The sequence below is a fragment of the Narcine bancroftii genome, chromosome 7, assembly GCF_036971445.1.
Source record: "Narcine bancroftii isolate sNarBan1 chromosome 7, sNarBan1.hap1, whole genome shotgun sequence".
NCBI lineage: Eukaryota > Metazoa > Chordata > Chondrichthyes > Torpediniformes > Narcinidae > Narcine > Narcine bancroftii.
This window is the reverse complement of record NC_091475.1, coordinates 6,347,063-6,362,225: the sequence shown is the minus strand read 5'-3', so window position 1 is coordinate 6,362,225 and position 15,163 is coordinate 6,347,063. Positions and strand designations below refer to the sequence as shown.

General features: G+C 42.0%; 1 protein-coding gene and 1 long non-coding RNA gene across 8 annotated transcripts in view; one reads left to right on the top strand and one right to left on the bottom strand.

Annotated features, from left to right (window-relative positions):
- LOC138738448 (collagen alpha-1(VIII) chain-like) overlaps positions 1 to 12,765 on the top strand; it is a 176,890-nt gene extending 164,125 nt beyond the window's left edge. For all 7 annotated transcript variants that reach the window (XM_069888679.1, XM_069888677.1, XM_069888680.1 and 4 more), the window contains one exon: positions 8,447 to 12,765. In XM_069888679.1, coding sequence (XP_069744780.1) covers positions 8,447 to 10,371 — 1,925 coding nt within the window. In that variant the 3' untranslated portion in view covers positions 10,372 to 12,765. The remainder of the gene's footprint in view (positions 1 to 8,446) is intronic.
- LOC138738454 (uncharacterized) lies at positions 44 to 13,624 on the bottom strand. Its single transcript, XR_011341555.1, has 4 exons — positions 13,271 to 13,624; positions 7,186 to 7,405; positions 3,273 to 3,513; positions 44 to 1,221 (listed from the first exon to the last, which is right to left on the bottom strand). It is a non-coding gene; the product is annotated as an uncharacterized lncRNA (long non-coding RNA).
- Between the last annotated feature and the right edge of the window lie 1,539 nt (positions 13,625 to 15,163).

The window sequence follows — 15,163 nt, the reverse complement described above, 5'->3', positions numbered from 1 at the left end:
ATTTTTTTATGAATAACTTTTAATAATAATTTCTTAACTCTAAACTTAGCCCCAACTCTGAGTGGGTGGGTGTGTGAATTACTCAAACCATTATAGCTTAGGCCCAATCTGAAGAGTCAAATTCAAAGTTCAGTCTTAGAAATCTTGTGTTGAAACTCAGAACTTTAAAAAACTGTTGTTCAGAAGTAATTATGTAGTTGAGATACCGAGTCATCAGACTTCTGAAAACTCACAAATTCTTGTTGAGTTGATTTCAGAGAAATGTTCCTTCATATGAATGATTTGTCACAGCTCCCTTGTTTCTCGCGTAAGGGTTACGAGACTTGTGGCACCCATGATGCTTTCAGAGACTCTGGTAAGGGTTTTATTCGAAGTAACAATTAAATTGGTCATGAACCAGAAACAAGATTGATCTTGCTTTCTTTTACCCATATATAGGTCAGTTAGAAGTAACTATTACAATGGCCACAGTATTACTGCTCTCTCTTGACAAAGAAAAACAACAGGAGTGACCATCTTCTTTCCATGTCACTTTAATTCTACTTCAAATGACCCTGATTTGATGCTAAAGGCTGTTTTATCCAGCGACTTAATTGAGCAATGCATGATTTTTAGGTTTCATTTTCCCCAATCCATGAATCATTATGGCAAATGGCCTCCAGTTTGACCAGATGTCTTTCTGTTTAAACAGGTGTCCTTCTTAGCAAACATTCATTGCTTCAGGCTTTCAATGGAGAACAATAGCACTGGTTATGACCCTGAACGGAGGTACCTTTGCACCTGGATTTCAAAATGTATGTCTTTCCCCTGTTTCCAAGCCACAAAGTAACCCACTATAGAATATAAAAACAAAGAATTTTAAAAAAATACAAGTCTATCACACACCTCATCTTCCAGATGGAATTAATATAGACTTCTCTGGTTTCTGTCAAATGCCCCTTCCTCCCCCCACCCCCACTTTTTTCCCTTTTCCCTTGGTCTCCTCTCACAGAACCAAAAATCAATTTTCACCTCTCATCGTATCCAATTAATTCCTGTTGTTGTTCTGGGCTCCTCCCCGGCCTTTATTCTGATATCTTCCTGTTCTTTGCTCAGGGTCGGAACATCCTATGGATGCTGCAAGAGTGGCTGAGTTCCTCCAGCATTTCTGTGTTTTTATTCCAATCAGAGTGGCTGCAGACTTGTTTTTTTTTTTTTAAACACTGCTTGGCATCAGGCAAACTATATTCAAAAGAGAGGAAAGTAAAGAGAAGGGAAGAATCTGAGAATGAAGGTGCATACTGTTTTTGTTCCTAACGCAGGGATTAGGAGGATTTAAACCTGACAGTTTCTGGAGGGGACAGTCCACTACCTGACCTTGCCATCACACTCATCCTTTGGCTTTGTCATCCCTGCTGCTCTCAAGCTCTACAACCATGTACTCACCCAGACTCGATTCCACAGAAACTCTCTCCACCTAGCGTAGACTCCTCCCCACCCAACTCCTTCAGTGTTTCTCCCCCCACCTCCAGCTATCATCTCTCACCTTCACCAATCCCCCCTCCCCCCTTTTGTTCAGACACCTCTCATGTCCCCTCACACCTTGATGAAGGGCTCAAGCTCGAAACATTGGGGATTTACCTTTACCTTTTCTAGATAAAGGCACTGTTTGACCTGCTAAGTTTCTCCAGCATTTGTGTGTGTGCTTTTTTAAAATCCTTTGGCAATGCTTTCCTGCTGCAACAACCATGTCCAGCTTTATGTGGATTTCTCACACTGAATCTAAGAGCAGATCAGAATCTCAAAACCAGGTATGAGGAATACACCAGGGCAATGTTGAGAAGAAAGTTCTTCAGTCAGAATGTAGTGAATATTTAAGAAAGAGATCAACAGATTTATTTTACATGTTAAAGGAAGTGAGATTGTGCACGAGAGTGCGATTGAGGGAAAAGGCCAGGTGTACCTTTACTGGGTGGCAAGGATTATCAAATGGTCACCTCTTTCTTCCAAGAATTGGAATGTGCTGAGCAGTAATGGACTGGCAGCTGGTGATGGCTCCCTTTTGAAATGAAGGATACTGCCCAACAGAGAGGAATTCAACCATTTCCAACAGAGGTGTACTTTTTGGGAAGAGAGAATCAGAATCTGCCCACATTTGTGGAACTCAATCACGACTTAAGCAATTGACAACACCTAGAACATAATACAGTGACAGGCCTTCCTTTTGTCAGACACAATGCCCAAACTAAGCTAAAACTCTGCTGCTTACATTCTAGATCCATCCTTCTAGTCCCCAAATATGCACATGTCCACTACTCCTGGTACTACTCTCTGTGGTGGGGGGGGGGGGGGGGGAAATACTATGCACTTCTCCTTTAAACCCCTCACCCCACCCAACATGCATGTTCTTTAGTGTTTTTTTTAAATCCTGGAAGAAGATTCGACTGTCTAACTTATCAATGCCTCCATCAGGTCACCCTTCAATCTTTGCTCCAGAGAAAACAACCTCTCCCTTATAGCTCATATCCTATAATCCAGGCAGTATCTTTGTAAATCTCTTCTGTGCCATTCCCAAAGCCTCCACATCATGTAATAGGGCAACCAGAATTGCACACAGTATTCCCAGGGTGACCTAACCAAAGTCATGTACAGCTGCAACTCTACTTCCTTACTTTTATATTCAATACCCAGACTAATGAAGACAAGTCTGCCATATGCTCACCTACTTGCGTGGACACTTTCAAGGATGTGTCCACCTGAACCCCATGCTTTTAAGTCCTGCTATTAATTGCATATTTTCCTCCTTGCATTTGACCTCTCAAGTGCAATACCTCACCTGTCTGCCATTTCTCTGTCCACACGTGTAACTGATCTACATCTTTTTAAATTCTTTGATAGCCCTTCATCCACAACTTCAGTTATTGTGTTATCTGCACACTTGCCAATCCACCCACCAATTGAACTAATCAATCCATGTTAAAAACACTACTGCCCCCCCCCCCCCCCCCCCCCCCCCCAACCATGGGTCTCTGCCAATTCAGAATCCAAATTTCACTGTGGACCTTCTGGATCAGCCTATAATAGCTTGTCAAATGCCCGTACTAAAGTCAACATCCACTGCACTACCTTTACCACCTCTTCATGAACCTCAGGTTTATAAGACACAACCTGCCCTGCACATAGCCCTGCTGACTGTCCCCAATCTGACCACGTGTGTAAATCTTATGCCCAAATATCCTCTCCAATAGATTCCCTAGCTCTGATATGAAATACATTGGCCTATAATTTCCTACCTTCTTGAAAGAAAGTACATTGACTACTTTTCAGTCGTGAGGATACAAATATTTTCAGGGCTCCAGCAATGTCTTCTCTTGTCTGTTTCAAGAAGTGGGATACATTCCATCAGACCCTGGAGACTTATCCATCTTTATGCTCTTCAAACTACTCATTTAGAGTATCACTTCAGATTCCACATTGTCCTTTATCCTTGTGTTTTCAATGCAAGTATAAACTGCCATTGGATTCTCTTTAATCCTACACACCAAAATCAGATTTTCATGAACACATCACGAAAACATTTCTATAAACCACTTTAAATAAAAACAGTGTAAATAAAATAAACAGTTAAAGTAAGGCAGTGTATGTGGTTCATTATTCATTCCGGAATCTGATGGCAGAGGGTACGAGGCCGCCCTTGTACTGCTGACAGCTTGTCTTCCGGCTCCTCTACCTTTTTCTCCCCCGATGGTAGCAGAGTGAAGAGGGTATGGCCTGGGTGGTGGGGATCCTTGAGAACAGAGACTGTTTTCTTAAGACACCGCCTCTTGTAGATGTCCTTGATGGAGTGAAGTCTGGTGCCCGTGATGTCACAGGCCAAGTTCACAACCACCTGGAGTTTTTTTTTCCTTGTCCTGAGCATTGGTACCTCTGTACCAGACAGTGATGCAACCAGTCAGAATGCTCTCCACGTAGAAGTTGAGCATCTTCAGTGACACACCAAATCTCTTCCAACTCCTTGCAAAGTATAGCCGCTGGCGAACCTTATTTGTGATTGCATTCCATGGCTCCTTTTGACTTTCCTAATGTCCTCCCTGCAATCCTTATATTCTTCCAGGGCCATGTATGGGTTTAGCTTTCTAAACCTTACATATACCTTCTTTTGCTTTTTGACTATATTCACAGTCTATCTCGACTCTTAGCGTGCTATGCCCGTCCTTCTTCCTTCCTGGGTCATCACTGAATTACATCAGTATTTTGACTACAAATCTTATTCCATACACACCCAATATATCCATAGCTGTGTATTAACGTTCAGTTGGTGTTGAAATAGTAAACATATGAAACAGCAAAATATTTATGGACAAATCATGCACATTTGAACCTACAGCTTAACAAACTGTGGATTAGGAGGTCATCTATACTCAAGCAGCAAATGAATGGAGAAAAAAAAAAGAAAAAATGTATGGGCTTTTGTCAGTTATTAAAATAAATAGAGGATCTGCCAATATAAATACTGTACAATATCAGCATCAGGCTCATAAATCAACAGAATGGGATACCTGGACTTTTATTTGTTAGTCAAAGGATATGACGAGGTTCAGAGAACAAGTGGTCTATTAAAGTACAAAGTTAAATAAATATTTGACAAAATATCTTTAAAGTGCTTGGCGCCAACTCTCAGGACAAAAAGGGTTGTTAACTCGGCCTGCAACGTCACAGGCACCGGACTTCACTCCGTCGAGGACATCGACATGAGGTGTTAATAAAGCAGCCTCTGTCCTCAAAGACCCAGGCCACGCCCTCCACACTCCACTACCACCAGGGAAAAGATACAGGAGCCTGAAGATGAGCACTCAGTGGCACAAGGACAGCTTCTATCCTGCTGCCATCAGATTCCTGAAAGATCAAGCCTTACTTCTTGTGCACTATTATTTTTTTTTAATTTATAGTAATGTTGTAAGATGGTTGTAATATGAATGTTTGCTCTATGACGCTGCAGCAAAACACTGCATTTCATGACAAAGTCTGATTCTGATGAGGACCATCATCCCCAAGGCAGGCAAGTACATTCTATATTTAGGAGTCGCACACCAGTATCACTCGATTGCCAGGAGGAGGAGGGGCAGGTAGTATTGAAGAAGCACTGAATCTGCTTGAGTTCTTCTGCAGATTAGAAGATCGGGCACAACTATAGAGAAGTTTAGGATGAAGTACTTTGGTGGAAGGAATAAAGGCAGCGATTGAGTTCTGAACTAGCTGCCTGTTTAGAAAATAGAGTCCTTGTGAAGATCCCCTAAAGGTCAACTTGCATGTCGAGTCAGTGGTATGGAAGGCAAATGCAATGCCAGCATTCAGTTTGAGAGGAAGGACGTGTGAGCAGTTTTGGGCTCCTTATCTTGACAACAGAGAAGGTGCAAAGGAGATGCACGAGAATGATCCCTAGAATCAAAGGATGATCACACGAGGAGTGTTTGATGGCTCTAGGACTGTACTCACTGGAGGTCCTCATTGAAGCCTATGTACTAGAGTCTTGCAGGCAGCGGCGGATTCGAACCCGGATTGGCGGTGCTATGGTGTCCACAGTGCCAGATTTTTGAGCCAGACTCCAGCGTCGGCTCTTTCCTGTGCCTCACTACACTTAAAGGGCATAACAGACAAGGCAGCTGATGTGAATGAAAGTCTCACAAACCACAAATATTGCGATAGTACCGATTCTATCACCAATGTGTATCTGTACAGATGGTCGTGTAGGATGACCGTGATTGGCTGAGAGCATAGCCACGCCTACTGGCAGGTCTTAAAGGATTGCTCCCAGCCAGACCAGGTCATTCTGGACTGGTTGACCTACTTGTGATAGGCTCCAGTCTTTTAGTTAATAAAAGCCTTGCCACCTATTGGCAGGTCTTAAAGGATTGCTCCTAGCCAGACCAGGTCATTCTGGACTGGTCGACCTACTTGTGATATGCTCCAGTCTTTTAGTTAATAAAAGCCTTGCCACCTATTGGCAGGTCTTAAAGGATTGCTCCTAGCCAGACCAGGTCATTCTGGACTGGTCGACCTACTTGTGATATGCTCCAGTCTTTTAGTTAATAAAAGCCTTGCCACCTATTGGCAGGTCTTAAAGGATTGCTCCTAGCCAGACCAGGTCATTCTGGACTGGTCAACCTACTTGTGATATGCTCCAGTCTTTTAGTTAATAAAAGCCTTGCCACCTATTGGCAGGTCTTAAAGGATTGCTCCTAGCCAGACCAGGTCATTCTGGACTGGTCGACCTACTTGTGATATGCTCCAGTCTTTTAGTTAATAAAAGCCTTGCCACCTATTGGCAGGTCTTAAAGGATTGCTCCTAGCCAGACCAGGTCATTCTGGACTGGTCGACCTACTTGTGATATGCTCCAGTCTTTTAGTTAATAAAAGCCTTGCCACCTACTGGCAGGTCTTAAAGGATTGCTCCTAGCCAGACCAGGTCATTCTGGACTGGTCAACCTACTTGTGATATGCTCCAGTCTTTTAGTTAATAAAAGCCTTGCCACCTATTGACAGGTCTTAAAGGATTGCTCCTAGCCAGACCAGGTCATTCTGGACTGGTCAACCTACATATGACATGCTCCAGTCTTTTAGTTAATAAAAGCCTTGGTTTGGATCAACAAGTCTTTGGTTCTTTTGACGCACTCTACAAATATGCTCTCAGTTCATGTCCAAATTGGTTCAGCTGAATACTTGCTTGGACACTGGGAAAATTCCAAACTATTCATTGGGAAGTGCATCTTGATCTTTTAACCTTCATATAGGCATTGTAGAATTAATTGACAGAGTACCTTAATTCAAATGATTGGAACTCACCAGAACAAGTAGACTACATCACAGTTTAAAGTCTTATTTTGAACGATGTCATCTCAGAAAATGACAGCCTGAATTATAAACATAGGAATGGGATTTCTAATCACAATCTGTTGATCAAACATAGAACGATAGAGCACAGCACAGACCCTTCAGGCCACAATGTTGTGCAAACCTACTCCACACAATCTAATTTTTCCCTCTCTCGGATGCATAACCCTGTATCTTACATGCACGAGCCTATTCAAGAATCTTTTGAATGGCACTATTGTTCCAGCTTCCACCACCGCCCCTAGCAATTTGTCCCAGACCCCACCACCTGGAGTAAAAAAATAAAATCACCTCCCTAAACTTTCATCCAGTCACCTTAAACAGATGTCATTTAATACTGGCCAATATTCTTAGTTTCTTTCTGCTATTTCAAACATTGCCATCTCCATTCAACTGGTGGCCTCCATCACGTTTTGTTGCGGAATTGTCCCTCTTCATGGAGCAGGTCTGAGTGGATGCCACATCAGAGGGTTTGATCAGTCACTTCCAGCATCACGTTTTCAAACGTGTCAATCCTCTTCCTCTAGCAAAAAAGCTACAAATGCAAATTGCATTTATTTAGTATCAAAGCAGATTTCATTTTGAAATTTCCCAAATGTTTTCCCTGAACTTGCATTGAGAGCAAGGTGAATATTTTCTTTTGTTCTTTTTCAGTCCCTTCATTAATCATACTAGGTTTAAATAATACATGAGAATAGGATACATATTCAAGAATGGAAAAATATCACTATATGACATCAAATGATTTAACACATTTTATTACACCCAGGGGTGCAGTGCTAAATATTTTTTAGGTGCTGGAGCTCACCAAAAACAGCGATAAAGAGGTGCTCAGAGCTAGCCCCGCACCCCTGATTAAATCACAATTAATGAATATATTCTCATCTCCTCAAACTGAAATCGTCAAAGCAAAAAAAATAAATAAATTACAATAAAACCCCATCTAATCTTAAAAAAAAGAGAGACTGGGCAGCCTTTCCCGAGAATATATTAATTAAAAATAAGCTGTCTAGTCTTCACCAAAAAAAAAGAAATAAAATATAGTCCGGAAAGGAAAATAATTCTACTAACCAAGTCATGTGGAAATAATTTATAAAAGGATGCCAAGTCTCTTCATATTTAACAGAAGTATCAAATATATGACTCCCAACTTTCTCTAAACTTAAACGTGACATAATTTGAGAGAACCAAGAGGTCAAAGTAGGGGGATTAGATGCTTTTCATTTAAATATGATCACTCTTCTAGCCAACCATGTAGAAAAGGCTGTAACTGAATGTGTGAAATTGGGAACCCGTCCCACTTCTGGAACTCTAATTCCAAAAGGTCCAGTCAATGCATTAGGGTGCAAATTGATATCTAGTATAGTTGACAAGGTCTTATAAATATCTATCCAATACCTCTCCAACAGAGGGTATGACCAAAACATAGGAGTTAGAGAAGCCACTTCTGATTTACATCTATCACAAATAGAACTAACATTAGAAAAAATACGGGTGAATATCAGTGAATAGTTTCAATCTATTGGTTGACAGAGGTAAATGCATTTTAACTGTTTTCATCATTGTTTTTCCATAGAACTGATACCAACATTTCCAAGTGCAATGAAAGGGGAGAGAGGCCCGGCAGGAGAGCCTGGGGCAAGAGGCCCACCTGGACCGCCAGGGTTACCGGGTCGGGGGCTTCAGGGAGCTGCAGGAGCACCAGGTCTTCCAGGCCAACCTGGTCTTCCGAGTGTGGGGAAGCCTGGTCTTCCGGGAATAGCAGGTAAACCAGGAAGAATGGGATTACCAGGCTACAAGGGTGACATGGGACCCAAGGGAGAGCGCGGACCCATGGGACAGCCAGGACCCCAAGGGGCACGAGGGCCTCCGGGTCTTCCTGGATTAGGAAAGCCAGGTCGACCAGGATTCCCAGGAAAGCAAGGACTGAGAGGGCAGCCAGGACAGAGGGGATTGCCCGGTATTCCAGGCCCGACTGGGCCCAAAGGGCAACAAGGAATTAGTGTGCCAGGTTTGCCAGGATTGAAGGGCCCACCCGGGTTACCTGGGCAGCCTGGACTGGCAGGACTTCCAGGGGTCACAAAATTGGGGTTAAATGGCCTCCCCGGAGCTCCAGGAGCCCCCGGTAAAAGAGGGTTCCCAGGTGAGATGGGGCCTCAAGGCTTTCCAGGACCACAGGGTGTTCAAGGACCCCCTGGAAAACCAGGTGTGGGAAAGCCAGGCCTAGATGGGATTCCTGGTCAACATGGATTTCCAGGGGCCAAAGGTGACAAAGGACTGGCAGGTTTACCAGGTTCCCCAGGCATGCCAGGGGTAGCAAAACCAGGGATCCCTGGGGCAAAAGGTGAACGGGGTCACAGTGGACCTCCAGGGATACAGGGAGCAAAAGGTGAAGCAGGAGCTGTTGGGGCACCTGGAATTCCTGGGCTGCAGGGTGAACAAGGGCTACCTGGGCTTCCAGGGCCAGTTGGACCACCAGGAGGTGTAGGTTTCCCGGGGCTGAAGGGAGAATATGGGCCGAGTGGTCCTCAGGGTCCTCAGGGTTTGAAAGGGGAAACTGGCATGCAGGGGATGCCAGGCACACCAGGTTATCCTGGTGAAGGAGGGCAGCCAGGGCAGAGGGGTTTGCCTGGCCCCATTGGTCCAAAGGGAGAGCAAGGACACGTAGGCCCAACGGGTTTACCCGGGCTGCAAGGGGCACCAGGATTAAAAGGAGAACCTGGCTTTCACGGGGAGAAAGGCATCCAAGGTCCTATGGGAATTCCTGGGATGGCTGGCCCAGGGGGCCCCATAGGTGCTCCAGGGGCTCCAGGACCAAAGGGTGACAGAGGAGTACGGGGGCCTCCCGGGTTACCCGGGATAGGAAAACCCGGGGTCCCAGGGCGCACCGGACCCACCGGAAAACCAGGCCCAGAGGGTCGTCATGGAGCAATGGGTGCACCCGGTCCTCCAGGGCCCCCTGGTCCTCCAGGGCCTCCGGCCATTCAACCAGAGATACGGGAGTTCCAACTCCCAGATATGGGTTCAGCAATCAATGGGATAAGAACACCACAAGGATACATAGGCAAACCAAGTGAAAAAGGGAAACCTATAGGACTGAAACCAGAGATGCCTGCATTCACAGCCAAACTTACAATACCTTTCCCGCCAGTAGGATCACCTGTCAAGTTCGATAAAATCCTGTACAATGGCAGGCAAAGTTACAGTCCACAAACTGGTGTTTTTACATGTGAAATACCAGGAATTTATTACTTCTCCTATCACGTTCATTGTAAAGGTGCTAATGTATGGGTAGCTCTGTACAAAAATAATGAACCACAAATGTATACTTATGATGAATATAAGAAAGGGATTCTTGATCAGGCTTCTGGGAGCTCAGTTCTTCAGCTAACACATGGAGACAGAGTTTGGATGCAACTCCCATCTGAACAAGCAGCAGGACTCTATTCAGGCCCATATGTGCATTCTTCTTTCTCTGGATTTCTACTATATCCAATGTAAAAAAAAACATTTAAAATACAACTTTTGTTACCTTACGGAAGCTACACTTTTTTACCACAAAAGGGCGGTGCCTGAAACTTGCTGAATGATTAACTGTCTTTCTTCTTTTAAACTGGAAGGTGACTGTTGGTATTTCCAAGGAAGTGTAGACCATGTCTGTTTTATATGTTACTATTGCACATTAAAAAGGGACTGGAGAAGATAATAGTACCCTGAGAACCAGTAGTCATCTCCAAAAAAAATGTTCGTGTTCTTAAAGCTTATAAAAAGTCAAAGTGGGAGATTCCAAGAACTTCTACATGGGTCTCAATGGACCATATTTCTAAGATTGCGGCCTTGCTCAATTCAAATTAATTTTCCCCCAATCAAAATTTGCAAAAGAAAAAGCAGAAAGACTGCAAGGAGTAAGCTCTGACTACGACACAAGCCACCTGGCCAAAGTCAAAACTTGGGGATTGTTCTGATTAATGCCAGGCAACACACCAATGGTATCATGAAGAAAGCCTCTACTTCCTCAGGAGTTTGCAGAGGAGCTAGTGGAGTTGTTCAAGTGAACTGGTACGGACTTGAAGGGCCGACATGGCCTGTTTCCGTGGTGTAAACGGTTATATGGTTCTATGGTTATGGAATGTGCTTTGCATTTGTTGTATGTTGTACCTGAGCCAGGTGTACTGAGCACAACATGGAAGTGTTCAATTCCCGAGCAACTCTATAAGAGGAAATTCACACAAAAAAGAAATGTGCTTGAATAATGTAATCCTCCCCGTTTGTGAAAAAGGGAGCAAGAGATTATTTCGGATTAACAAAAACATGAACCAATTATGGTGCTATCTACTTCACCTCAAGGAGAGTGGCAATTTAATTGGAGCCAGCCAGATACTGAATGGTCAGTTTGTTTCATAATTCAGGTTAAAAAAGAGCAACCAGCGTGACTGAGATGCTTTTAAAAATAATAGTTTAATATCAAATACCATGAACTTTTCTCTGAGGAGCAGGAAGATAAATGGATTACATAATTTCTTGTAGTTTTAAACTTTCTGCACATTCACCCATGCAGATATTAATTCTTTTATGTAACGGTTGGGCAAGTGCACATTTCTTTGTCTCAACAGTGCAGAAAAAGTCACTTTGGTACACGGTGTTTGCGCTAACGTGTTGCCATAGTAATCCCCAATCAATCCAAATCCCTTTCCCATGAACCTCATGGCCTCCTAGCTGTGTGGTTTATCCTTTTTAGCTTCAGAAGACCACTTGGGGAAAAAAAAGGGCTTTTCCTCCTCTGTGAAGACTACATTGTTATAGTGTACCTGCATAGATATTTGAAAAGATACCAGCACACACGTCATATAATGGACTTCATTCAAACAAACTTCAATACTGCATACATAAAACAGGCAATACCACGATTTTTAAAGGTGGTATAAAATAAACAAACTGGCAATACTTCAAGGTGTTAAAAGATCTCATCACATGAACAATCTTTTTAAATTTTAATCATGATTTCCTGAACTTATCACAAAAGTCAAGATTAAATAACCACATTAACTAGTGATTAATGATAAAACTTTCTGCTCATTAATATTCCATTTTACTGTTCATAGTCCAAATTGCATCACAATAGGAAATAAAACAAAATCTATTTGAAAACTATTTGTTCACTTTGAAATAAGAATTCTACAACTCCCATGCAAATATTCAGATAGCTTAGTGTTGCTCGATTAGTTTCCAATTAAATTTTCCGTAAAGGCCTGGGAGCATTTAAACATTACTGAGATTAAGGTACAATTTGTCAACCATGACTTGTTTTATTGTCCTTACTTCCTAGCAACAGCTTGCAATCTTCAGTAAACAAGTGGACCATATTCTATTTATTCAGTTGGAACTGACAGTTTTATTTCAACAAGCCTTTCACTCCAACCATAATGCAGAGTTGGAAATGCTTCTACCTTCAGAAGCCCTTTGGTGTTTTTCATTAATTATTTTGCAGCAAGCTGTTTTGGCAGATTGTAATTTTTCTTTACACTATCAGCTCGGGGCGGGGGGGGGGGGGTGGGAAAGATATTTAATGAGGTGAAATTAGTCACCTCTCAACATAACCAGGATCCACTTACCTACCTTTCCCTGGTCAAGGGGATCTTCAGAAAAATTGAGGGGGTGGGGGGTGGGGAAGGACAAGGCATGGAGCAATAACGGAGCAATGTTTAGAAAAAAAAAGCATTAGTTGGAGATATCAGGTGAATTGTCAATCACAACTTCTGGTTTCAATTGCATTAAGGATCTGAAATGTAATGGAATAAACTTCTATCTCCATAACTAATGCTTGTTCTGTATTATCAAAATGATTTTGTACCAAATTAGGAATTATTATATTAAATAAAAATATTTTCTGCTTCATTTGAGAAGATTTTTTTTCAAGCAAGGTTATTTTGAAGTGCAACTAAAGATTTTTCCCACAAATGTTACACCTTTCATCTGGCATACTTAATTTAAAAAAATCCACTTAAAATGAAAATTATCCAAGCACATTCTCAGTTTCCACAAACATCAATAAGATGGGATCTTCCATTAACCAAGATCACTGACCACCCACATGTTGGTGTCTTCCTGAATGGTGCCAGCCTTGTTCTTACATGGAAGACTAGGTCCCAGTACATCAGTGGGACACAGAGCAGTAAAATCGTGCTGTGCCTCAAGCCCCCAGCTGTATTGTAGAATAGTTTTTGACATTCACAAAGGTCACATCCCTTGGCTTGGTGGCTTTCAAAGCTGTCTCACATTCATGAAAAGCCATGAACCATTAAAAATACTTTTGAAAAATACTAAACACTATTAAGTGTTAAATACTAAATACTAAAGTAGATTTAGACTGGAATAATTCAAATAGAAAATGTCAACTTACTGTTTTCTCTCACAACTGGTTCTTTCCAATGATTTATGAGGCCATTGTATTTGCGACATCCTGGTGCAGCCTCGGAGTAGATTTCCCAGCACATTCATGCTGCCCCATTCAATACCATGGGGAAATCCGTGCATGGAGTGTGTAGCAGAAGTCATCGCCACTGATTTAAACACACATCAGTAATGGAGTAAGCAAATATTACAAAGAAAGAATCAGTCCAGTCTGGAAGGTCTGCAGAATCTGTGATGTTAAAATGCACAGAAATGCAGAAACGGTGCACCTGACCATGGCTTGAGAACCTGAAAAATGAAAGTTTCTGATTTTTGAACAACTATACATTAATTTCCAATATCTGATTTGCTTTCAGTTAACTATTTTGTCTCAAGACAAACAAACATGCTTCCAGGTTGAAAATTAACCTGCTGATTATTTCAAATCATCATGGTTTTTGCCACTCCTCTTTCAAAAATCCTTATTCTCTATTCCTTCCATGACCTTTTTGATATTGTTCAGGCTAAAGAGTTGGAAGTAATGCACACTGTATTCATGATAAACCTAATTTTAAGCACAGTGTATATGGATGATTTTGTTTAGTCCTTCCTAAAATGGACTTTAACCCAGAAAAATCTTTGTATCCATTATAGAAGCAAGGTAACACAGTGATGTTTGTTTCTATTGTTAGTTCTTGCCCCCAGTTACAAATGGTCACTAACCTTACCTTAATAGAGTTAAACAGAGACACCTGCAGATGCTGGGGTCAAGTGCAATACATAAAAGTGCCAGAGAAACTCAGGAAGTTTATGCTCACTTTCACAAGATGACAAATTAGTTTTATGAACAAAACTGACTTTTTGTGGCAAAATACCATTTACAGTGCCAGTGTGTAATTAATGTTTTATTCCTCAGGGAATTCCATGCAAATATAACAATACATTTGAGGTATTTGATGGTTAGGTCAAGTAAATATACAAACAATGTATTACTGATTAAGCAATGAATCAGTAACAACAATTTTGAATCCCTTCAACATGCATCAGTACTTTAATGGAGTTCGATTCTATTATCACATATTGAAAAGATGAATGGCACTAATGGAATTCTTCAATCAGGTACTGGCCTCCTCCAGTTATAATTAGAACAGATTAACATGAGCTGGACTGCAGAGTAAAATTTAAAAAGAGGTGAAGTGACCTTGCAAGTTGCAAGAGAACAAAGTGTTTCTTGGGAAAGGTAGGAACATGTTATGGTACTTTGCAGCTATCCATCAAAAAATCCAGCTCCCAGAGTGCAGGTTATCAGGCTCAGGACAAAGGCCTGATTGCAAAATATAGATCTGCACTGTATAACCTTGAGAGCGAGCTGCACGTTAAAACATTTCAAAGGTGCTGTTTAACTGTGGTCATCATGTTGATGTTAACCCATTTCACCATTTGAAGATCAGGGAGGATTTTCCCTGAGGTTCCAGCCCAAGAGTCACCTTCACCAAATATAGCTGCAGCTATATCTTAACATAACATAACAATTACAGCACGGAAACAGGCCATTAGGCCCCTCTATCCGCACCGAACCAAACACCCCTCTCTAGTCCCACCTCCCTGCACAATGCCCATAACCCTCCATCTTCTTCTCATCCATATACCAGTCCAACCTTTTCTTAAATAATACAATTGACTCCACCGCCACTATTTCTCCCGGAAGCTCATTCCACATGACTACCACTCTCTGAGTAAAGAAGTTCCCCCTCATGTTACCTCTAAACCTCTGCCCCTTAATTCTTAACTCATGTCCTCTTGTTTTAATCTTTCCTCCTCTTAACAGAAATAGTCTATCCACATCCACTCTGTCTATCCCTTTCATAATCTTAAATACTTCTATCAAATCCCCTCTCAACCT